This window comes from Sander lucioperca, chromosome 13, assembly GCF_008315115.2.
Source record: "Sander lucioperca isolate FBNREF2018 chromosome 13, SLUC_FBN_1.2, whole genome shotgun sequence".
NCBI lineage: Eukaryota > Metazoa > Chordata > Actinopteri > Perciformes > Percidae > Sander > Sander lucioperca.
Genome location: NC_050185.1, coordinates 17,163,589 through 17,188,108, shown reverse-complemented (window position 1 = coordinate 17,188,108; position 24,520 = coordinate 17,163,589). Strand labels below are relative to the sequence as shown.

The 24,520-nt window shown below is 38.7% G+C and overlaps 1 protein-coding gene across 1 annotated transcript in view; it reads left to right on the top strand.

The window, feature by feature from the left end:
- Positions 1-2,221: 2,221 nt before the first annotated feature.
- The window catches only part of b3glctb (beta 3-glucosyltransferase b), a 22,521-nt gene continuing 222 nt past the window's right edge, over positions 2,222-24,520 (top strand). The window contains exons 1-15 of the mRNA XM_031280577.2: positions 2,222-2,415; positions 4,490-4,527; positions 4,625-4,664; positions 5,109-5,218; positions 7,955-8,031; positions 8,162-8,273; positions 8,471-8,607; positions 9,161-9,224; positions 10,023-10,139; positions 11,315-11,384; positions 12,761-12,874; positions 16,415-16,514; positions 16,832-16,951; positions 20,129-20,273; positions 23,417-24,520. The exon at positions 23,417-24,520 is cut by the window's right edge and continues 222 nt beyond it. Of these exons, the coding sequence (XP_031136437.1) occupies positions 2,355-2,415; positions 4,490-4,527; positions 4,625-4,664; positions 5,109-5,218; positions 7,955-8,031; positions 8,162-8,273; positions 8,471-8,607; positions 9,161-9,224; positions 10,023-10,139; positions 11,315-11,384; positions 12,761-12,874; positions 16,415-16,514; positions 16,832-16,951; positions 20,129-20,273; positions 23,417-23,542 (1,431 nt within the window). The 5' untranslated portion in view covers positions 2,222-2,354 and the 3' untranslated portion in view covers positions 23,543-24,520. The remainder of the gene's footprint in view (positions 2,416-4,489; positions 4,528-4,624; positions 4,665-5,108; positions 5,219-7,954; positions 8,032-8,161; positions 8,274-8,470; positions 8,608-9,160; positions 9,225-10,022; positions 10,140-11,314; positions 11,385-12,760; positions 12,875-16,414; positions 16,515-16,831; positions 16,952-20,128; positions 20,274-23,416) is intronic.

Here is a 24,520-nt window from a genome sequence, read left to right as displayed (position 1 = left end):
GATTCAGATAAATAATTGTAATTGGCATTTTTCACTATTTACACCAAACTATTAATTGAAAAAATAATATTAAGGAATGCTACAAAAGTAAATATAAAAACCCTCAAAGAAATGTTGCTTCAAAGTTCAAATTATATTCTCTATATGTAACATTATCCAGATGTTACAGATTGTCTACTTAGTTGATATGATGTCTAAATAAAAATATGTATACATATAGCCTATCGGTAATTTCTCAGTATATCTTATGTTTCCTATTAATGTTGTTCTTTCCTTAAAAACTTTATTTTGAAGGCAAATGTATAATTTACTTCCTGTTTTTTTATGCATGACATGACCTGTAGGGTAGGACCGGGTATGACACAGCTCTTCCAAGGATACTTTTGAGGACTTATTATTTTATCAAGGAGCCTGTCAAGGCTGGTTGGCTCTTCACTATACATAAATACATAACACACATACATAAGTAAGCGGGCAAGTAAAGTAAATGATAATGATAAATAAACAATTATTATACAAACAAAAAATTATGAAAGTCAAATAAATTTAAAAACTCCATTGTCCATTGTTTCCTTGATGGTGCGAGACTAATTGTTCCCTTTTATTTAGACTATAAGACTAATGACACTGGAATGCACGAGTTTATGAGAAGCCACTTGAAGGCAGCATTTGGCCTTGTGCATGGAAACAGCTGCAGGGGGACTCTTGAACTGAGAAGGAAAAGTACAGCACCCAAATTTAAACATAATTAGTCACCTGAGAACCTTTGTGGAGCAATGACAAGCTTAATGTGCTGCATATTTGTGTATTATATCAACAAACTGTTCTGGTGTGCAGGCTTTTCTGATCACATTGCATATTTTAGCCATAAGCAATGTTTGCTCAGACCTTTTCAGATGAATACATGTAGGCCTATTTACAATAGTTTTCTTCGGCAAATAACACACCAGAGTCCAAAACAGATCCATAAATCAATTATAGTTCTTGTTTTATTGCCGCCAATAACTGTTAACAATAACTTTTGTCCAGTTGTTTTAGAGTGAATTATAGCAGTTTATCCTTCTTCTTATTTACATTTTCCTCAAAACTTTCAAGCTGACACAGCTCTCTCTCTCGTTTAAATTTCTTTCCGTTAAGTTCACTTTATTTGCACACAAATGTGAACACTCACAGCTGTGGTTTCACAGCAGAACCAGCCCATTTAATTTGTGTGGCCAAGAGGTCCAGGTTTAGACTCAGTGGTCAGAAAAACCGTTGTCTCGACCAGTCTGCATGCCTACAACAGAAATCATGCTTTCAGCCTCCTTTTTGGATACCTCTAACTCATTTGAGACTGTACAATACCTGCCCTATATTGGTAACAAAATACAGCATCCCACCTTGTCCACAAACAAACCTTTGTACAGCTCATAAAGTCCAGTTTATCTTCAGTTGTTTATTGTCTATTTATTTGTGCGAGGCTAACCTCTGACCTCCATGTGGAGGGCAGACAGAGACTGTACCGCTCTCAGATCAGAACAGAGATTAAATTCAGTGCCGCTTTTGTTGATATGCAGGATTGAGAAGGAAAAGTGTAAAATAGTAACTACTTAGTAACGGTTTGTCTGATCTAATGGACTCCTCTGCTGCTCTTTTGTTGTTTTGTCATAATTCAAACAGAGAGGTAAAGGTACATTATCATTATCTACACACTGTACCTAAAGTACTATAGGCAGCAAAATGGCCTTTGTCAGTGTTATATTATCATATAATACTGGATTATTATAACTAATTGACCAACATGTAAGCAGCTAATTTGAACTTTATATAGGCTACTGTTGAGTAGTCTACTAGCCTATATATATGTCAATCATATTTTTAAGTAAAATTATTATCTTCTTGGTAAATAGCCTAGCAGTCAAGTACCTGTAGTGGAGTAAATAGTTCAATCTTTGTCTTTGAATTGTAGTGAAGTAGAAGTATAATAATAATATAAATACTCAGATAATGTAGGCCTACCTCAAAATTGTACTTAAGTAAATTATGGTCCACAACTGATAGGCATAAATAAAACTGTCCTAATGAATGCCAATTTACTGTAACCATGAAAAATAGTGTACGTTAGTGTAACTTACATTATATATGTTATATATTAACGTTATATCAAACGACCAAGGCACAATATTCTAGTGTACAGAATGTAGTAACCTAATATACTAGTGACCGCTAGGGGTCGCTAAAGCTCCGCACTAACAGTCACTACAGTCGAACACAGAGTTCTGCCAGTGCAGGAATGTAGCTACTAGCTAACCACTTTCTTCCATTCGCCATTAAAAGACGGTGATTTCAAACGAAAAACAGCAGCCACGGGAACCATGTCACACCATAATGCGGTGAACGGATGCAAACTGGTCGCTGTGCTTCTTCTTTGGCTTGGTAAGTGGGGTCAATCAATGCCCTACTGAGACAGCTAGCTAAACCGCTAGCACTAAGCAGGAGACACTGCGTCAGGCCGGCTGAAAAATACCGGAAGTTGGTTTGATTTGGCCTTCAAAGTGAAGTTATCAATGTAGTTAAACAAGACACCGGAAATTTTGGAAATTTGGAAATATGTATCAATAGATATATTTACTGATAAATTACCCACTTGAGTTATTCGTTATTGACAGCATGGTACTTGCTTTGCTCCAAAATATTGGATACGTTTTATTTTTAAATTCAAAACAGGAACTGGTACATTTATAGTGAATAGCTTGACACACCACTAACAAATGCAGGTCATCCCATTATTTTTTTTACAGTCTATGGTTCCCATGGGGTTTTGTAGGTTACTATACTTCACATTTGTCTGTAACCCTGTGGTGTAAGTTGTACTGACCTATCAGAGGCATCAAAACTAATAGGAGGGCGAGGGAAATGTCAATCAAACAAGCCAACACAGTTCTGAGAAAAGGTCTAACCGGCTTTGGTCTAATCAGGCCAAGTAGCTAAGTGGAAACACCTGTGGGGGTGTGTCATGGGTGTGCAGTGCAGGGTCTTTAAAATAGACACTGAAAAGCATAACCTGTTTTAGTTAATAATAAAATGATTTACAAAATGCATATCATATCATTAGTATTGCCACAGAGCATAGACATTTTATATGATCGTTCATAGTATATATATATTTTTACATTATTGCTATGAGCCCTTTTCATCTTTTATATGTCATAGCAGAAAAAGCACAGGTGTAATTAACATTAATATTGTCTGCATTTCATCTACTATTACGCTTACTGGGACACTCAATCATTAATGTTATTTATTACACCTTTGCTTTTTCTACCATAACAAGTCAACATTTCTGCTGTGAAAAGGCCTTTTGACTGATATGGGTGGAAATATATATTTATTTATATATTTATTTGCTTGAAATATCAAATGATAGCCAAAAGGAAATTTACTTTTTCAATATATGAATTAGTTTTTTTCCTAGTATGGCAGCTTTATGCAATCATAGCATGCACCTGTTGTTTTGATTTGCCTCTTGATTGTACACACAGTACCTTCCTTCTATATACTGTAGATTGAGAAAACATCAAATCAGCCAGATGAATTGAACAACTGCATGAGTCACCTGTGTGAGTGGAAGGGCCTTGAACAAGGAAATACAAAACACATGATGGTTCAGCAAACGCATGGGCTTTTTCTCACCTCAATTTTTGCTCACCTCAAGCATTTAGAAGCATTTTTGTTGTTGTTGGTTTGATTAGAAGAAATTCATCATCTCCAGATCATGTTTTCATTTACAGCTACATCAAGCCTGTCTCAAATAAAAGTATTAATGGACTTTCCACACCACAAAGAACGGCACAATTGCACTTTCCAGCCATATCTCTACTCTTGGCATAGATTGACATGCTTATATACACCATTATACTTGTTGTTGACCCTTATAAGGAGGATATGTTTACCACCATAAATACGCACTGAGCATTAGCAAGTATAGCTGCCCTGCTTTTAAAGTCTGTTTTGAGATTTTTTGGATTAAAAGTCTTGTTAGGATAATTATAAGAGGTGTTGGTGCAGACATAACTCTACTACTGCAGCTGAGTCTGCTACTGCTGGGGCTGTACTTGCACCAATATTACATGTCATACTACTACGGTTGTGTCAAGATGTTAAAAGTTAGTGAAAGTGGTTCCTTTTTGCAATAATATACACAGTTTATACTTGCTGCACTAGCGTTTAATATGAAGACAAGTATATTGACAGACAGACATATTTGCTTATGAATGGGCTTCAAACAATTATTTCCTGTACTGGCTAATGTGTGTAGTAGTTTTGGATTCTGAGTGCCAGAAATGTCCCAAAGTTCAAGGTGACATATTCAGTCCAAAACCCAAAGATATTATTTTTTCAACTATTTAAAATGATAATAAAACAGGGATTAACTGGCTACTTGTGACTCAGCACAACTAATTAATGAATTTTGATGAGATATTCCTGCTTCTTTTCTGACTGCCTTAAGGTGCCTCTGCTGGAGACAAACACACAGGTCATGCTCATGTAAGTGCCGCCCCCAGATTCCTGCTGTGATTATGCTTCATCATGTAGCTCAGCAGTGTGTGTCAGACTTAACGAGAATCCCTTTGACTCCCTGCAGGCTGCAGAGCAGCAGGAGCACACGGCACACAGCTCTGTTGGTGAGTGAGGGATTTCACTGCAGATGGTCTGATCATATGTTGTCCATAGTGACACAGGGTGCACATTAATGACATTTGATTGAATCCAGAGTGTGAATGAAAAGCTCAGCCCAGTCACCAACATCTTTAAGATTGTTCATTAAAATAAATACAGCTGAGGGTAAGAGGAGGACCTGGACTCATACATTAAGTAATGTTATATCCTGTTTGTTTAATCCATACATAAACTGAAGTGTAAAAATGTGAAGTTGTAGTTTTACAAGTTATGTGTTAGACTATTCTTTGGCCGTGCACAGTGACTTTGTGGAGTCTTGTCATCACTGTGAGGTTTTCCTGGCAAGAAAATAAATTAGCGCACAAATTCCCTGTTTATTTGCATCATCATGTCTCTTTGCATTTCCTAATTTGTCATCACTATACCTTTTCTGTCCACCTTTATCTCAGGATTGGACAAGGTGGTGTTAGTGATCCAAAGTCAGAGGAACTCCTTCCACGCCCGCCGAGGCGGTCAGAGAAAGGTGGAAGTTCTGAAGCAGGCAGCTGAACTGGGACAGGTAACATATGGCAGGCAGTCAATTAGCACTGTTGCTGGGTTTAGATCTTGGCTCTGGTCGCTGTTCTGTGCGTGTGTGCATGCGTGTGTGTGTGATGAGTAAAAGCTTTCTCTTTTTGATTTGATGTTTATCACAGCAAGATAGACCTTGATTGTAATCTGTTTTGAACAAGTGCAGACTGTGGGTCATGCGTTTTTTGACTGAAGTATAACCAGGCTTGGGTAGTAACAGAATACATGGAACATTCTTAGGATATAAAAAAGGTAACTGCATTCCGTTAAAGTTACGGAACAAAAAGACGTAACCAGATTATCGATACATTTAGTAAAAATTAAGATTGTTAGAAGGGTTACAATTTTAAAAGATTTTAAAATAAAGAACGATTTAATACTATGCACATGTGCACACATGACAACACTTCATGAGTCTCACACACCAGCTCAGTGGTTCCATACCTTTTTCACGCCAAGGTCCCTAAACTGACACAAATTACAGCACAGACCCCCATTTGATAAGATTTTGTCCCAGGGTCCCCCACCTGATAGGATTTTTGCTTTTTAGATGTTATATTACAGAAAGTGTATGAACCCATGATACAAAATAGTCATACATTGTGTTACTTATGGATGGAATTACAGTAAAAAATAAATGATTCCCCTTTTTGCTGGGGACCCCCTGGAACCCCCCTCATTCCCGGACCCCACTTTGAAAACCACTTCCATAGCTAACAGTTGCCAACTCATTATTATTATCAAACTCTGACAGCTTGTTGTCTGACTGACGTATGGCTGTCTCCTTGTGTTTTGTATATTGGTTTGTTTTGTCATACAGTAAATCATAGTTACACAGCGGTGGTCATGATGTCGCTTACATATTAGCAGCAGCATCTAATTTTTAATGTTAGTGCTTTGTTTACACATTTATATCCACATTAACATTTATATAGCGATAAACACATGGCTCTTTATTGTTATTGGCCGTAAGTGCAGGCTTTTAATCCAACACGTCAGGGCCAATGCTGCGTCTTTTCACCCTCATCATACCAACCTCAATATAGAGTCGCCTCATTTACTCACACTTACAGCAGATAATAACCCCATCTCACACCCTCAGAATCTGAGGTGGACCCGAGAAGAGATGTGCATGCATGTGATCTTTCAATGTGTAGATGCCTGTGTGGACATGAAGTAACCATACTTTATTATAAAAGTGTATAAGTATATTTCCAAAAGTAAAAAAAAATATTTTATTCTTCATAGGGCAAGAGGGAGTAAATAAAAGAAGCATTTTTTCACTTAATTCCAAAATGTCACTTTTAGCTGTTACATTTATTAGGTATACTTAACAAAACTAATGCTAACAGTTCTGCAAACAGCTTGCCTTCATGTAGGTTATAATGTTCAGTTTTTGTTTAAACTGTTTAAGCAAGCTGTTGATTCAACTGATCATTTTAAAGGCTGCATTTTGTGGTGCTCTTGAATTGTATTGCATTATACTGACAGGTGTTTCTATTATTTTGTCCACCCCATTTATATCAATGAGTGTAGGCTAAAAAAACAGAAAGACCTCTCTGAATAATGAAATGCGTAGCTTAATGACAGTGAGTTCTGCATGACAGTCGTGTTGTATTGACATAATGCACATGTTTCAGTTGCTTCATTTTGAGCTCTGTAACCAGCAAAAGCCTTCTCATTGTCACCAATCAAAAACTATTGACTTTGCTTTTTGTCACTCTTTGGCACTTGGGGGACTTGATCTCTGCCTAGACAAGTAAGAAACGGACACTGACTCATTTAAAACATATTCTTGGCTATACTTTTCAATCCTGTCAACTATGTCTCTGTCAGTGCTGTGAATATGCGTGGAAGAGATTTGTGAGTTCTTCTGTATGAGTCACTTAGAGAGGAGGGAGTCGTAAAAACAGAAGCCTCCTAATCATCTCTTTCCCCTTGTTCTGCTCTTATTGTCAGCCTGTCATTGTCAAAACTATAATGATGTATAACATTTCAAACAGTAAACACAGCAGGCTGTGTCAATTAACTTGTTCAAGGCCTCGCCACCCACCAGCATGTCTAGGTGTATTCGGCAGATCATCTGTCAGTGTCAGTCAGTGCAGCATGTATCATTTCCTCCACGGAGTCACTTAAGTTTATACTTCTTGTATCTTTTCACAAGGAATGTTTAAACAAAAAAAAGTGATTCATGTACTTTTGGTTAATCTCTGGAAACAGTTTATTCTGAAAACCAATGCATGCTCTTCTCACTTCTGTTATTAGCATCCCTCAGGGAGACGATTACCCTTTTACAGCGCCCTCTGGTGGTAAACAATTCACACCGTACTCCAGCAGGACCTTTCTTGTCTTTATTGTCTTGGTGTAAATCGTGTTCCTCAAAGCCCTCAGTTTTAAATTTGATGTGAGATCTTTTTGAAAAACAGTAAAGCAGTTTCAAAGAGATGTCTTCAGTGTGATTTAACACTTAAATTCACCCATGTTTGTTTTTTGATAGACCTAAGGTGTGTAGTTAGATAGATTGTCATGAATATATTTTCGCTTATCCTCACCATCACACCATTATCTCATTTCCTCATTACCTCAGTGTTGTAACTCTTACGCACTCACGCATGCACGCACACACACACACACACACACACACACACACACACACACACACACACACACACACACACACACAGTTTGTACTCATTTCCTTATCCAATCGTTTTGTTTCACGCAGGGAGTTCCAGTTGTTCTTCTTCTCCATGAGCTGTCAGAGTATGAAGGGGATTGGAGTATCCTCCCTGTGCTTCCTTAGTGAGTGGTAAACCCACATATGGAGATGATAAACAAATTAATCAAATAAGATATAATTGAATTTAACTTTATTGATTCCTACGGGGGAAGTAATTGCATAAAGTTATTGGCTTTGTGTGGATCTTTCCAGTCTCTCTGCCAATTATGGCCAGTCAGCATCCTGGTTTTTCTTCATAGAGGAGGAAACCAGCGTCGCACTGCCTGCTCTGCTGCAGGTCCTCCACAGATATCAAGTCCAAGAGGTGAGATGCATGCACCATGACATGCAAACATCTTCCTAACAATACTGACTATCTGTATTATACAGCCTTCTTTGCTATATGAATGTATTGATGGTTGATCTACTTCCCTGCACTGACTATAAACAAGCAATGCCAAGTAAATGACTGAGCAACTTTTTCATATTACCCTACCTAATGCCCCTCTTTGCAACTCACAGGAATGGTTTTTGGGTAAGCGTCTCCAAGACAACGAGGCCTCCATTATCCACCACTATGCGTTCTCTGAAGACCCCAGTTCCTTTAGTTACCCTGATCCTGCCGCAGGCTGGGCTCTCAGCACGCCACTGCTCCAGAGGTGTCTGCACATGAATGTGTCACTGATATGTTGCTTTCCTTTCTTTATCTGACATAACATTTTTTTTTAAGAAAGGGTTGGTCCACAGCAGCAAGAATGCCTTCATATTATCATCTCAGGGTTAAAGTAGTTGAGACTATTACAGGACATGGTGTTGGAAATGAAGACCCAGTCCACATTAAAATGAAAAGAAAATGTCACAATCACATTTTTGTCTATAGTTGAAATCTAAACAGGCAGTCCATTGATTTGTATGTAAGCCCATAAAATGTCCTATCTTCAGAAGTACCTTTTAATCTACTAAGCATAGACTCAAATAATTTGAATGATGAAATGACACAAATTGATATTGAATGTAGAACATGCGCATTTTGATATATTTCATATTAAGATAAAGCAGGAGTCAAAGGGATTGCTGAACCAAACTAACGACTCAGGACTTCCATAACTCCATAACTCACTAATGTACATTCTCATATACAAGGTAGGAAAGTTCCCACTTCTATTCTGCTGTTTCTCTTCTTTCAACATCTTCCACTTTCATGTGTTTCAGACTCACTGAGCGGATCCAACACGAGCATCCAAAGTCAGATTTTACCATCGACCTGAAACATGAGGTACTTTGAAACATTTCCAGGAGTTCATACATTTGTGTGTCCTCTCCTGCCTGTCACTATGTACAGTAAGGGATGATGTAGAATCATTATTGCAAATTACAATCCTGACTGGTTGATGCAGGACCCCTATGTGAAGGATTACTATTGTTAAGACTCCGTTGTGGTTGAATTGCACTAACAACAACTGCTGTGATAAGCAGTGCCATCTTTCAGGCTGCCTGCTGAGTTAAAATGCTCAGGAGCTTTCTATGCCTGCGGCTTTTGGTAGCTCTTTTTTTATATTATTAATGCAAAAGCTCTACTTCTGAATGTGTCTAAGAATGATTTTGTTGTGGGTATGGGCAGAATGTGAATAATGTGAATAATTATTTTTCCATTATGAAAAAAAGTCGAATTTTCTATGGAATGTTTTTAAATTAGTCCTAATATGAGAGTAAATTCTAAATCAAAACAAAGTTTACTTTTCTGGTGTCCAGAAGACATTAATTCATAATGTTACTCCTCCTTGAAAGCAAGGGAATGATTTAATTAAAATGCATAGCGAGAGTCATAAACCTCGAGCTGTGTGTCCCCTTTTGAAATTCTTTAATGGCTTACGGGTAATACAAAATAAACAATTTATCAGGTAAGTAAGTTTATATGATTGAGTTATGAAGAGGTCCAGAGCTACCAGGAAACAAAAGATATTTACTGTTTGAGGATCCAGGTGAGCTCTTGTACTTATCACTGCAAATCACTGTTTCAACTCTTACCCCATAATGCCTACATCTGTCTTCATGTCTGTTTCTGTTTTTCTAGATTGCGTTGTATATTTGGGAGGAAGGAAATGGACCAAAACTGACAGCAGTTCCAGAGTTTTGTACAGAGACGAGAGACAACTGTGCTACGACATTTGCATCGTACCTGCCCAACTGTGTATGTACAAATCTTATTTATTTATATATATATATTTATATATATATATTTGGGTGACATTAAAATTCGCAACAAGTTTTTAAAGAGTGTGGCTATGGCCAAATCTATGGCCAAAACATAGTGTAAAGAAGCACCAGGTGTGACAAGACTAATGGCCAAGAGTTTATTTGAAATAGCTGGTGTTGGTATTGGAGCTAAGGGTGGGTGGTGGTGGCGCTGATGGACCTGGAGTGGGTGTGGAAAATTCTGTCCCCCTGCCTGTATGTGCGTGTGAACATTTGTGAGCATGCATTTGTAATATGGGTATGGGTGTCTGTTATGGCAATTGTATGTGGTATAGACAAGTTGAGATTTAGAAATCACTAGAGACAGAATATAAAATGTCACAACTCAAAGGAGCATTACATATTTAGTAGGTAAACACAGTTAACGTTGTCATGCCAGGTGTTACTAATCTGGACTGAATATTCAACTCATGTGAGCATGACTAGGTTTTGGAAGAGGTACTGTAAATATCAAAAGGACGACATTAAGGACATCTCTCAGGTTTGCTTTTATGATCCATCGCCTTTTAATCACATTTATAACTCTGCTGTCTAGCTTAGTTAAATGTGTGCACATGTTGCACATGTTGCCAGTGCCAAGGCCTATTGTACAGAATACAAGTAGACAAGTCCTGTCGGACTGCAAGGATGAATGAGCTGAGTCAGTCTGAAGGCTAAACAGAAACCAAGTCGACTGCTAACCGCACTGAGTGGGATGAAGGAACACTGCAACATCTGTTTAACACAATGCTAGAAGCAAGGTGGTCCACAAAACAACCTACGTTAACAAGACAGGACTCTTAAAAAATATTATTAGTCTTAATTTCTATACACCTAAAATATAGAAGCAAAAATTTCTCAGCATGTAATGGACTTTGCACACTATTGAACAAACGTATTATTACAATACAAAGGTAAGTAGACCTTATATTTGGAATGTCTGGCCAGATGATAATATGTGGTAGTACTGTTAGGACCGTGTGTTGCCATCCCGACTCATTTAAATTCTACATCCCGTGTGTTGTCGCACCGCACACTGTGTTCACCTGTGCACTTTTTTACAGTTTTATAGCTATGACGCATTATGTTTTTAATAAATAGGGACATTTTTTTTCTTTCCCCCTTTTCTAGGGAGATCCGGTGTCGAAGAATGACGTATTTGTTGCTGTGAAAACTTGCCAAAAATTCCACTCAGAGCGAGGTGCGTGTGCGTTACTCCCAACCCTTTTTGAAGGACAAAAACAGTTTAATTCATTAGAAAATATTACATTCTGCAGTGGTGGAAGACATATTAAGATCCTTAACTTAAGTAAAAGTAGCAATATTAATGAATTAATTCATTTGTAATTAGTTAATTAATTAATTAGTTTATTTTTAATTTATGATGAGTAAAAGTCCTGCATTCAAAATCCTGCTTAATTAAAAGTACAGAAGTATTTTCAGCAAAACGCACTATATCAAAATATATCAAAAGTCAAATTACCCCTTCTGAAGAAAAACTGGTACCTGTAACTGATCTGAATAAAAACTGCAACTATGTCCGTCAAATAAATGTAGTGGAGTAAAAAGTAAAATGTTTCCCCGACATGTAGTGAAGTTGAAGTATAAAGTACTGTAGCATAACTTTTACTCAATTAGAGTACTTGACTAAATGTGCAATTCTACCACTGATATTATAAATGTGCGATTACTTTCTACCACTGTCTCATAATATTACAAATTTTATCCATTGTAAAGTGCAGTGAAGAGAATTTATTCGAGTGCAGTAATACATCTCAACTACTAGATGGCATACACATTTTTTTTTTTTTTTATATTTCCGCTTACTAGCTTTTTGCAAGCCAAACTGTCCCAAAACATTTGAAAACTCTTAGTTACACTTGATAGTTATTGATGATTTGGCTATACTTTTGGTGTAAAAGTTTCACCTGTTATTGCCAAAATGAACTCTTTTATCACAGAATAAATGGAAATGAAATGGAAATTACAGGACATTTAGCTGCAAAAGATGTACTGACCTCTTTTAATTTGTCACTGCTTTTTTGTTTACTGACCCTTGCTTAACTGGTCATTCAGTCCTAGTTAACCTGTAAGGTGAAATTTACTTGTTTAAATTCACAACCTCATCTAGGCTGTCCACTGAAATTGCCACAGTGTGTGTAATTATCCAAAACACTGATGTTTTTTATGGTCAAAACTGACTTTTTAAAAGTGATTAACAAAATCAAAAGTAGAAAGAACCATGTGTGATTAGCTTGGCTGTTACTTTAAATTCAGGTTATAAGAATTGCATTTAGTATCAATTAGTTAGTGGATTTGTTTGAGAATGAATTAACGTAGGATAACGTAGAGTTTTGAACATTTTGAAGATCAACGTGCAGTGAGTAAGCATGTAGTTATCCAGTGTTTTGTTCAAAGACACCCTGAATTGTATTCTTCCTCCAGTTTGCAGCAGGGACTCAGAGATAGTTTTAATTATGAGCTCTGTATGTGTCTCTATGATTTATTGTTGTTTGAGGTTAATTTTTCTCTTCCCCACCTGGTCTCTTTTTATTTCTCTCCCCTTTCTCCTCACAGTACCAATCGTGAAGGCAACCTGGGAGAAAGACGCTGGGTTTTTAGAGTATTACAGCGATGTCACTGATGCCTCCATACCCACAATCAGTCTGGGAGTGCCCAACACTGAGAGAGGTGAGCTGATCCAGGATATGTTAGAAAGATTAAATCACAGAGCTTGTCCTGGAAGCACTTTGGGATGCCCCAGAAGGAGCTGGAGAAGGAAGTTGCAGAGTTAGAGGGTGTTTGTAATGCCTATAGGCCATAAAACCCTGACTAGAATAGGTAGCTGAAAATGGGTGGATGGATGGTGATAGGCAAGTTGTCAATAGATGATGTGCAGAAAATTTGAATAATTTTATTGATTCCTGACTTTTCCGCTAGCGCCACCAGCAAGTTTCCACTTATTGAGTGGATTGGCATAATGTTTTGTACAGATATCCATGGTCCCCAGAAGATGAATCCCACTGACTTTGGTGATCCTCAGAGTTTTCATCTAGCCCCATCATCAGGTCAACAGTTAATTTGTCCATTACACAGATTTTTGACAAAATATCTGGAAAAACTAATAAAGCTGTACTTTGTGTTAGGGCTAAATTAGCAAGTGTTAGTATGCTAACAAACTAAACTGTGATGGTTAACATGGTAAACATTATACCTGCTTATGCTTATCATATGAGATGGATGGTAGAGATGAAAAATCAAGAAAAAATCCCAGTCATAATTACAACTCAGAAGTTCATGTGAAAGCTGTTTACAAGTCTGAAAATAGTTATTCTGTTAACTTCGAGATGACATGAACGCAGCATTAGCATTTTAGCATTAGCATGGTTAGCATGTTCGCATGCTGACGTTAGCATACACCTCAAAGCCCCACTGTGCCTAAGTATAGCCTCACACAGCTGTTAGGCTGTAGACTCTTGAGATTTTTTTTTCCTGTGTGCAGTCACTACATCGTTAGCAGCTCAGTGATCGTCAAGTTCAAACAGAATTTCAAATGGTAGTTCAGTCCGCACACTGCCACTACTCTCCATTTTCTTTTGTTTTCCTGTGTTTTATGCCTGAGGGGAGATTATTGTTAAAGGGAGATAGGAACTCCTTTAGGCTCTTGAGAACTGTAACATTTCTGACTTCCTGTCCTCACACATTTTAAGTGCATCACAGATGGAGGAATCAGTGTATGAACAGACAGATAAAAAGACTAGAGTCCAGCTAAATAATAGCAATAACCACAAAGTCATTCCTCTTTCCAGAGAAGAGGTGATTAGATACATTCTGAACTTTCTCATAATAGGTTCTAGAGCCAGAAACAATAACTCTAATAAGCAACTACAGTAAGAAGAGGACAGACACCAATTTCATCTTTGTATTGTCAATGAATGAATGTAGTTTTCAATAACTCTTATTTGTCTTTGATGGAATGGTTGGAGCACATACTTCTTCGTCACATAAAAACATTCATAATTTTTTAAATGAATTTATAATGAAAATGTGACCAAATCTACTGGGTCAAAAATGTACATAAAGCATTGCTGTTGGAACACCCAACTGCGTGCAAGACCCAAGCTTCTGGCTGATGATTTTAGGTTTTCCTGAAGAATTTGTAGTTGTTTACTTACGGTATCCTAAATGTTTAAGCAATGTTCAAACTTAGAGAAATCTGTCATATTTTAATCAATAACACAGAGCATGTCGTTTGGTCGCCTGTCAATGGTGTCATATAACCTTTGACCCCTCTAGTTGCTCTTACTTCCATCAAAACACGGGAAACAGCAGATGATATGATACATAGATGAGTATGAGTAGTTGTTAAGACTAGCAAAGCACTATATAAATGCAGTCCATTTACATTAATCTTGGGACCTGTTAAAAGTCCCCAAGCAGAGGCCACATGATGAACACCTGAGGCAGGGGGATAAAACAAACACCCCTGCCTGGAAAGGAACCTTCCCCCTCAGGTGATCACTTGGGTTAATTAGAGGCAATGGCTACATCTCAGGTCGGTAATTGCATCCACGTTTCCTTCACTTGCTTCCCTTATCCACGTCTTAGTCCATCCCACCATAGAAGCATTGGAGAGAAGCTAGAAAATGTGTTTTTAGAGGGATGAGATGTCCTTTCTTCTGAAGCATCACAATTTTCATCAGCTGTACGGGCGGAGTTAGCAACGGCTTTCAGTTGCACGGCTTCCGGGAAGGCTGCTCTTGTGTATCCTCACTCATAGCTCCTCAGCGATCCCTCCTCGATCCTCAGCCCTCGGCCCTCGCTCCTCAGGGCAGGAATAAGAGCTTTGAGATGGCCTTTACAAAGGAGGGCCGGAACAACTTCTAGTTCAAGCGATGAGCGAGGAGCGAGGGACTATCAAATAAGAGACTTGAGAAGCAGCCTATATATGCTGCCTTCCACCCTTTGCTCCTTCCTTTTGACCTGAGCCATGTTGAGTGTGTCCAGTAAGTAAATGTCCTTATTTAATCCTTTGATTTTCCTTAGTGCACACAATTTATGTTCTTTTGGTTAATTGTTAATAAGTGGTTCTCTCGTTGCAGAGTTAAAACCACACATGCATACACAGACAGAGGCAAAGAACCTGACTTCTGTGAATAAATAATCTGTTTTAACTGCCAACCTACTTACTGCTTCTCATTCCATGCTGACACCAATTAAGTCAACTTCAGTGTTTTCGTTCATGACCTGTAGCTGCTTTGAAATGGCTCCAAGTGACTTTCCTGATTTGTATAAGTAAATGATCTGCTTTTTCAGGTCTGTGGTGAGCTCTTTTGACTTTCCCATTGTAGCATTTGTGGTTGAGTATAATGAGTGTATCAAAAGATGGATACACTCAGCGACGTCACCAGCTGTAGTCAACCATAATCACTCACAAGAAGTTAAGAGGCCATGCCACAAAGCAAACTTGATTGACACAACTTTCTACATCACCAACATTTATAATTCAAGTTGCTGTATGTATACTTTTGCTCCAGCAGATTTGGTCACGTTTTCAGAAGACCATAATACATTCATAAAAGAACCAAATTCATGAATGTGTTTTGTGACAAAGTATGTGCTCCATCATTCCATCACAGTAAAAGAGTTGTAGAAATGATTGGAAACTCAAGGCTGCCATGAAATGTCCTTTACGAGTGCAATAACCTTTCGACCACAACTGTATTCTTGTGTGAGATGCCTCTGATTACATTGTCTGTGTCACTCCCTCAAATGTACTTTTCAGTCCATTCACACAGCAGAGGGAAAGGTACAATGTCAATGACACCTCCATCTCTTTCTCACATCCATTCTTATTTTTCTCTCTCTGCTCTTATTCACAGGCTGATGGAAGTATCACGCTGCTTGTCATGTCCTCTGTACAATACCTTTTTTCTTTTTGTAATCCCCCACATTGGACATCTCATTTTTCTTTCACATAATTTTTTCATCATTCATAACTGTTCTTTGCCTTCCTCTTCACTGAACAAACAGACCAGATCTGTCATATATAGTGGACCTCTTCAGTTTGAGCACAAATCAACTTCATAAATACATTTATCTTAGGGGTCAAAAACAGACAGTTGATATACTTTCATGGGGTCTGATGAGGTATCATGAGCCACAAACCTGAACTGGCAACCCCTGCATCATCTTTTTCACCCTATTTGTCCACATGTCGTCTCCCTGCAGGGCATTGCGGGAAGACATTTGCCATCTTAAGGCAATTCTTGAGCAAAGCTGTGCCCAAGGCTGATTGGCTACTCATTGTTGATGATGATACACTCATCAGGTAAGAAGAGAGAAGAGATTCTGTGTTAACCTACCACTCAGAATTTTAGTAATTTAAAGCATCAACAGCAACATCCCAACCAAATGCATTTTTGATTGAAGTTGGAGTGGTGACTTATTAAGACAGACACAACTTTAGAAATGGTTTTCTAAGAATCCCTCGATATGTCTCTTTTGTATAGATATTTGATGTAGCTAGGACCTTGTTTTGTGTGTCTACTTACAGTCTATACAGTTTATATTATGTGCTTGTTTTTGAGAAGAATGCATGCATGCACCTCACTTCCTGTTCCTCTGTTGATTATCGTCCATCTATAGTTTACCCAGGTTGCGGCGACTGCTGCGTTGCTATGACCCAAAGGAAGCAGTGAGCCTGGGGGAAAGATACGGCTACAGCTTGCTTCAGAACGGATACAGCTACACCACAGGAGGAGGAGGGTGAGGCTGCGGGGTGAAGGCAGTGTGGTTGTGCTGCTGGTGTTAAGGTGTTCAGACAGAAATTGAATCGAATGTTCACCGTGAATTTAACCCATGGACCGTTTGTCCTCATTTGCCTCAAACTGCCTATTTACGAGCTGTACAGACGGTAGCTATAAGTTATCAATGGACGCAACACTCATTTCTGTGGGAGTGTTTTTGTGTTCAGCCTGACTAAACTCAGAACTTCTCTGGTTCTTCCTGTTATTTCCCTTTTTATATTCCTATACAGTTATTGAGCAGATTCATAAAACCCCAGGAAACGCACACATTTTTTGTTCAAGTTATACCATTTTCAACTTTAAATTAATTTCTTACCATTGACTTTGTATGTCCATTGTATGACCGTGCTGCCTCTTAAAGGGATACTTCACCGATTTAGCATTAAGCTTTGTATCCGTAGAAACCCGGTAGTATTTTTGAATGGCTGTGCTTCCCTCCCTCATGTCCCCCTGAGAGGGGAGATCTCTGGATTGAGGGTCTGGAAAAAAGCCTCATATGACGCAAAATGGCGATTTTTGCGTCATCTGAGGCTTTTTTGCCCAGAGGCTATGGACTACAGCCAGTAGTAGGACCTACTTCCGCAGATTGTCAACCCGCCCATAGGGGGTTGGACTGCCGACATTCTCCGAAATTCCACGAACCAAAACGACTGTCAGCCATCTTGAATCCTCGCGTAGCGTGGCTTCTCAGCATCAAAACTTTAGATAGATAGATTTATTCATCCTAAAGGAAATTTTAGAACAACAATTATGTGCATTCAACCTACCGCACACGTGTACCACCGGGATACATTGGTACAGATCAGAGAATATGCAGGACACTTTATTACAGACGGAATACTCGACACAGCTTCGTCCGCCGGCTATGGAGACCAGCTGTGCAGCTCGATGCCTCTGGCCGGTAAAGGGACATCATCAGCGGGGAACGTTGAACGAGTTTGTGGGTGGCAAGATCGTGTTTGTTGTCCGCTCATTAGACAACAAACTGGACTACATCCAACCAACTGAACTCCCAACGCAAGTTCAGAGACTGCTGTGTTTTTGTTGTTGTGGAAACAATTGCTGTATCGGACTATACAGCTACGGACTATCCAGCTACCAGTCTAGCTACTCTACTAGCTCTGTCGCCGGGTAAGGCTAGCTAGTGGAGGTGAGCTGTGTTAACACGGACTGCCTGGTGCAGAAATGGGGGTGCTTACCCAACTAACTGCTAACTGCTGGTGGAGTTTGTGACTGTTAAATGCCGACCATTCTACAATACACGCAAATTTGTATACTCGGTGATACAGTCTACCATGCGCTAATCCTAGTAGCTAGCTATGTGTTAGCTGAATTTTACGGAGCATATCATGTGTGTCCATTGGAGGGACAGTCGCAGCTAACGAAACCCCTAATGTTCACAAAAATTCATTAAATTGAAATCAAACACCATAGTTAGCTTTATAAGACCTTGGGGTAGATGTTATGTAAGTGGCGTGACGGAATTCAAACTGTAAATATACGAAAGTTATGCCGAAAATGAAGCTAACTAGCTGGTATCTTTACACATAGGATTAGAGGGACAGTCGCAGCTAACGAAACCCGAGAAACGGTGACTTTCACTGGGTATGGAGGTTGCAGCTTTCTCGTCAGACTGTGTGGAGCTCCTGAAGTCTGACACTTCTTACCAAATTTGCAATTAGCCATCAATTTTTGTAAAACGGCCCATATTTGAGCTTTATATAGTTGATTTCTCGCTTAAAAAAGTATCCGAAGTGAATTTAATAACAAAATAGCCTGACAAACAATGTATAACTTTACAGTGTCTGAAATATGAGACCTGCTGTCTCGTCTCCAATGTGTACAGCCTACCAAGCGCTAATGCTAGTATGTGTTAGCTGAACTTTACGGAGCATATAATGTGTTTCGTATGTCGTTTGTATATAATGTCGTTTTTATATATTTGAATTGTGTAACCACTTGAGCCACAGTGAAACGTTGTTTCGTGTATATGGTTGAAATGACAATAAAACACAGTTGAATTGAGTTGACCATCACTGTCTGTAAACGGTATGCGTGGCTTGGGAGTGTACTCAGAGCAGCGAAGCAAGTGCATTCTGGGATTTGGTGTCTTTCATCCACATGAGCCAAAAACACATTTCCTGGCTTTTCTCGGCCTAGAGGGCACCAATTTCAATTTTTTTTCACATTTATACTACATAAGTGACCCAATTTAAAGATATATTCAGCTTTCCAGTGGTGAAATATCCCTTTAAATTCGCTTTATGTCTGAACACAGTTATGGGGAATGAAGCTGCTTTGCAGGTTTTAACAATGGTAACCATGTTACAGTAAAACAAGACTCAATATAGTATGACAGTGTTGCATATATTGTACAGTCTGTGTCTACCTGTCGCAAAATTTCATTGCAACTGCTTTCTGGCAAATACTGAAATAATCCAAATTTTAGAGCCATCTTTCATTAGTGCACCATATCATCAAATGGAAAAAAATTTAATGCTCGTGCATCATACAGAATTTATCTAAAATCAACAAAAAAAAAAATCAAATTTAAAAATCATACAGAATTGTGCACATTTGACAAATCTAGTATCGTTGGAAATCTTGTTATACAGTCATGAGAGTCACTAGAATTTACAGCTGCTATAATCAATATGTTTATTGATGGATCAAATGACTACTTGTATGTTGCAATGCAAAACTTGTTGCTTATTTACACATACGGAACAACATAATTGATTTGGAGCCTTAATTGTGGCCCCCTGATAAATGTAAGTCCAACAGTCAATCTCCTTAAGCTCTTTAGCTTTGTTTTTAGTCTCTACCGACTCCTGAGGGAAATATCTGCCTATTTACCTGCTAAATGCTCCACTATGTTCACCAGCTAACATTTTTGGTGACACCTCATGTTAAATGAAAAACAGCGGTAGAAGCGCTGATAGTAATGATGCACAAAGCAAAATTCAAGGAACGCTCCCTCTTTCATGGGTACAGGATTTAAAAACAAAAAAAAGTAAACAGCACATCAGTTTTCCTCAGGGTCAGACAATCACACACATGCACGTAAATCTTGTATCATATATATTTTTTGCAATTCATTCCCATTCTTATTTAAATATCTGTATTCTGTGGGCAGGATGGTGCTCAGTCGGGTAGCGGTGTCCAGGCTAGTTTCCAGTGGTTGTCGCTGCTACAGTGATGATGCTCCAGATGACATGGTGCTGGGCAGGTGCATCACTTCCCTGGGTGTTCCCATCACACACAGTCCACTGTTCCACCAGGTAGAGAACAATACACACACATACACCCACACAAGTGTGTGTTCTTAATATGATTGTGAGGTCCTCCATTAACTACATTTGCTTCTCAACCCCTGAATGTTGAGATATACTCAATCAATTGATGATGTGTTGGTCACTAGGTTTAGTTTACAAGTCCCATAGTGTTCTACAATGTCCTATAAAGAAACTGATATGTAACTGTAAATTCAAAGAACACATTCTGGAAAGGTCTATGTAACTTGGTACTAACATATCCAGACAGTGTTCAAATTGTACGTAATGTAAAGTAACCTAGAGAGAAAATGTTGGTCAGTGTACAGCAGATCAGCTGAAAAAATGTGGAAATTGTCTACAGGCATGCATACAATTCAACATATGTGAAGAATACGGTTGTGCTTGGGCACTTGGGACCAGTAGATTTGTGGTATCAGTGTCGTATTGACTAGTTACAGTCATGCCCAAATACAGCAGATTTACTGCCCTAATCAAATATATACATACATACATACATACATACAGTGAGGAAAATAAGTATTTGAACACCCTGCTATTTTGCAAGTTCTCCCACTTAGAAATCATGGAGGGGTCTGAAATTGTCATCACAGGTGCATGTCCACTGTGTGAGACATAATCTAAAAAAAAAATCCAGAAATCACAATATATGATTTTTTAACTATTTATTTGTATGATACAGCTGCAAATAAGTATTTGAACACCTGTCTATCAGCTAGAATTCTGACCCTCAAAGACCTGTTAGTCTGCCTTTAAAATGTCCACCTCCACTCCATTTATTATCCTAAATTAGATGCACCTGTTTGAGGACGTTAGCTGCATAAAGACACCTGTCCACCCCATACAATCAGTAAGAATCCAACTACTAACATGGCCAAGACCAAAGAGCTGTCCAAAGACACTAGAGACAAAATTGTACACCTCCACAAGGCTGGAAAGGGCTACGGGGAAATTGCCAAGCAGCTTGGTGAAAAAAGGTCCACTATTGGAGCAATCATTAGAAAATGGAAGAAGCTAAACATGACTGTCCATCTCCCTCGGACTGGGGCTCCATGCAAGATCTCACCTCGTGGGGTCTCAATGATCCTAAGAAAGGTGAGAAATCAGCCCAGAACTACACGGGAGGAGCTGGTCAATGACCTGAAAAGAGCTGGGACCACCGTTTCCAAGGTTACTGTTGGTAATACACTAAGACGTCATGGTTTGAAATCATGCATGGCACGGAAGGTTCCCCTGCTTAAACCAGCACATGTCAAGGCCCGTCTTAAGTTTGCCATTGACCATTTGGATGATCCAGAGGAGTCATGGGAGAAAGTCATGTGGTCAGATGAGACCAAAATAGAACTTTTTGGTCATAATTCCACTAACCGTGTTTGGAGGAAGAAGAATGATGAGTACCATCCCAAGAACACCATCCCTACTGTGAAGCATGGGGGTGTTAGCATCATGCTTTGGGGGTGTTTTTCTGCACATGGGACAGGGCGACTGCACTGTATTAAGGAGAGGATGACCGGGGTCATGTATTGCGAGATTTTGGGGAACAACCTCCTTCCCTCAGTTAGAGCATTGAAGATGGGTCGAGGCTGGGTCTTCCAACATGACAATGACCCGAAGCACACAGCCAGGATAACCAAGGAGTGGCTCTGTAAGAAGCATATCAAGGTTCTGGCGTGGCCTAGCCAGTCTCCAGACCTGAACCCAATAGAGAATCTTTGGAGGGAGCTCAAACTCCGTGTTTCTCAGCGACAGCCCAGAAACCTGACTGATCTAGAGAAGATCTGTGTGGAGGAGTGGGCCAAAATCCCTCCTGCAGTGTGTGCAAACCTGGTGAAAAACTACAGGAAACGTTTGACCTCTGTAATTGCAAACAAAGGCTACTGTACCAAATATTAACATTGATTTTCTCAGGTGTTCAAATACTTATTTGCAGCTGTATCATACAAATAAATAGATAAAAAAATCATACATTGTGATTTCTGGATTTTTTTTTTTAGATTATGTCTCACACAGTGGACATGCACCTACGATGACAATTTCAGACCCCTCCATGATTTCTAAGTGGGAGAACTTGCAAAATAGCAGGGTGTTCAAATACTTATTTTCCTCACTGTACATACAGAGGGGGAATCAGCTGGGCATGTTACTTTTATAATAGTCATTATGACTGGTCAATGTGTTGGTGTGTGTGTGTATGTATGTGTGTATATATATATATATATATATATATATATATATATATATATATATATATATACACACAGTATCTCACAAAAGTGAGTACACCCCTCACATTTTAGTAATTATTTCATTATATCTGGTGAAGGGCATGTGATGATGTGGGGCTATTTTAATTCCAAAGGCTAAGGGAACTTTATCAGGATGCATAGTATCCTGGATCCATGAAATAACTGGCCTTTAAAAATAAAAATGTGCCTGCCTCTATGGGAATTTAACATAGGGGTGTACTCACTTTTGTTGCCAGCGGTTTAGATATCAATGGCTGTGTGTTGAGTTATTTTGAGGGGACAGCACATTTACACTGTTATACAAGCTGTACACTTAATACTTTACATTATAGCAAAGTGTAATTTCTTCAGTGTTGCCCCATTAAAAGATATAATGAAATAATTACGAAAATGTGAGGGGTGTACTCACTTTTGTGAGATACTGTATATAACACATTTTTTTTATCTGTTCTAAATGTACTTTAAAGGGATTTTTTATTTATGAGTTTTTAATGCTCAAGTGGTATTTGAGACTGGACGTACTCTGGTGGTAACTCAGTTCACATCGACAGTACATGCAAATAACATTCCACAGTCTTGTGGAGACAACCATCTGGAACGGCTTTGAAACTCAACTTTCCATTCAAAAGACCTTTTTCTTTATCCATTTCTGCTTAAGGAGCTTTGGTTTTGCTAGCCATTCACTCCCGCTGGAGGGGGAGAGACGTCAGCTCAATGTAGTGTTTAACCGAGGATTTTGGGAATGAATAACAATAGACATATATTTGAATATATTCCTAAGTCGCTAAGACTGTCTGAAAAGACGGTTACTGCTGAGTGTCCACACACACACACACACACACACACACACACACACAGATAAACAACTTGTTCTTGATATTTTAGGCCCGACCGTATGACTACTCTGAGACATTGGAGCAAGCTGTCTCCTTCCACAAGCACTGGAACATAGATCCTGTGGTCGTCTACAAACACTGGCTGCAGGACACCCACCAACGAGATGAACTGTAGAAAGACAGTGTGTATACAGTATGTACACCGTAATCTAAACAAACATTCAATCCAAATTTGCTCAACAGCGTAGAGCAAACAAGCAGCAACCACTACAGTGACTGTGATGTCCAGAGAGACCTGGAAAACGTGCCCTGAAACGACTTGTTTAAGCGATCGCAGAGAATTATCACCCAACTCTGCAGCTCTACAGAGTGTCACTGCTGTCACTTTACCCCCAGACAAAATTTGAATTATGAGCCAAGATTTAATTTATTGAAGAAAGACTGATAATATATTTGATATAATGTCAACAGTGTGATCTGATGTGATCTGTGTTTTATTGGTGAAGAGACATCCAGTGTGTTCTTTTGTTTTATTCAATTAGCCAGGTAAGGCCCTTCGAGGTTGGAAAACTCTACGGAGACCTGGTCATGACTGCACGCCAAAAAAGTTTCAAACAAAACAATACAAAATCAGGCAACAGCTAAAATAAAATACTAAACAGGTAACAATACTAACATGCTAAAATACATGTCAGCTAAGAGTAGAGACAATTAACAAAGGAGTCATTTACCATATAACTTACAATAGGCTTAATGATAATAACATGATGTGTAAATGTAAATTTTTTTTTATGAACTTGCTGGTTACCACATGGAATAGGATTATGTGAATGAGTCTCTAATGGGAGAATTTAAAATAATTTGTAGAATGTTATCTTTGATCTGTGAACAGCAGAACTGTGTGTTTGTGGCTTAGTCATTGTGGATGGGTGTAAAAGTAATTACAGCCACAGATAGCAAGCCAGTGTTAAAATGCCATTTTGCAGCTGTTTTCATGAATATGCTAGCTAGCTGTGCTAGCTAAAAACCTGTTTGCATTTTTTAATAACTGTAAAAGAAAATATCCATTGGATTTAACGAAACGTTTTTGTACATGTTTTTTTTTTTGCTTCATTACAGATTATTATGTGCTTGAAGTGAGAATCACATGCTG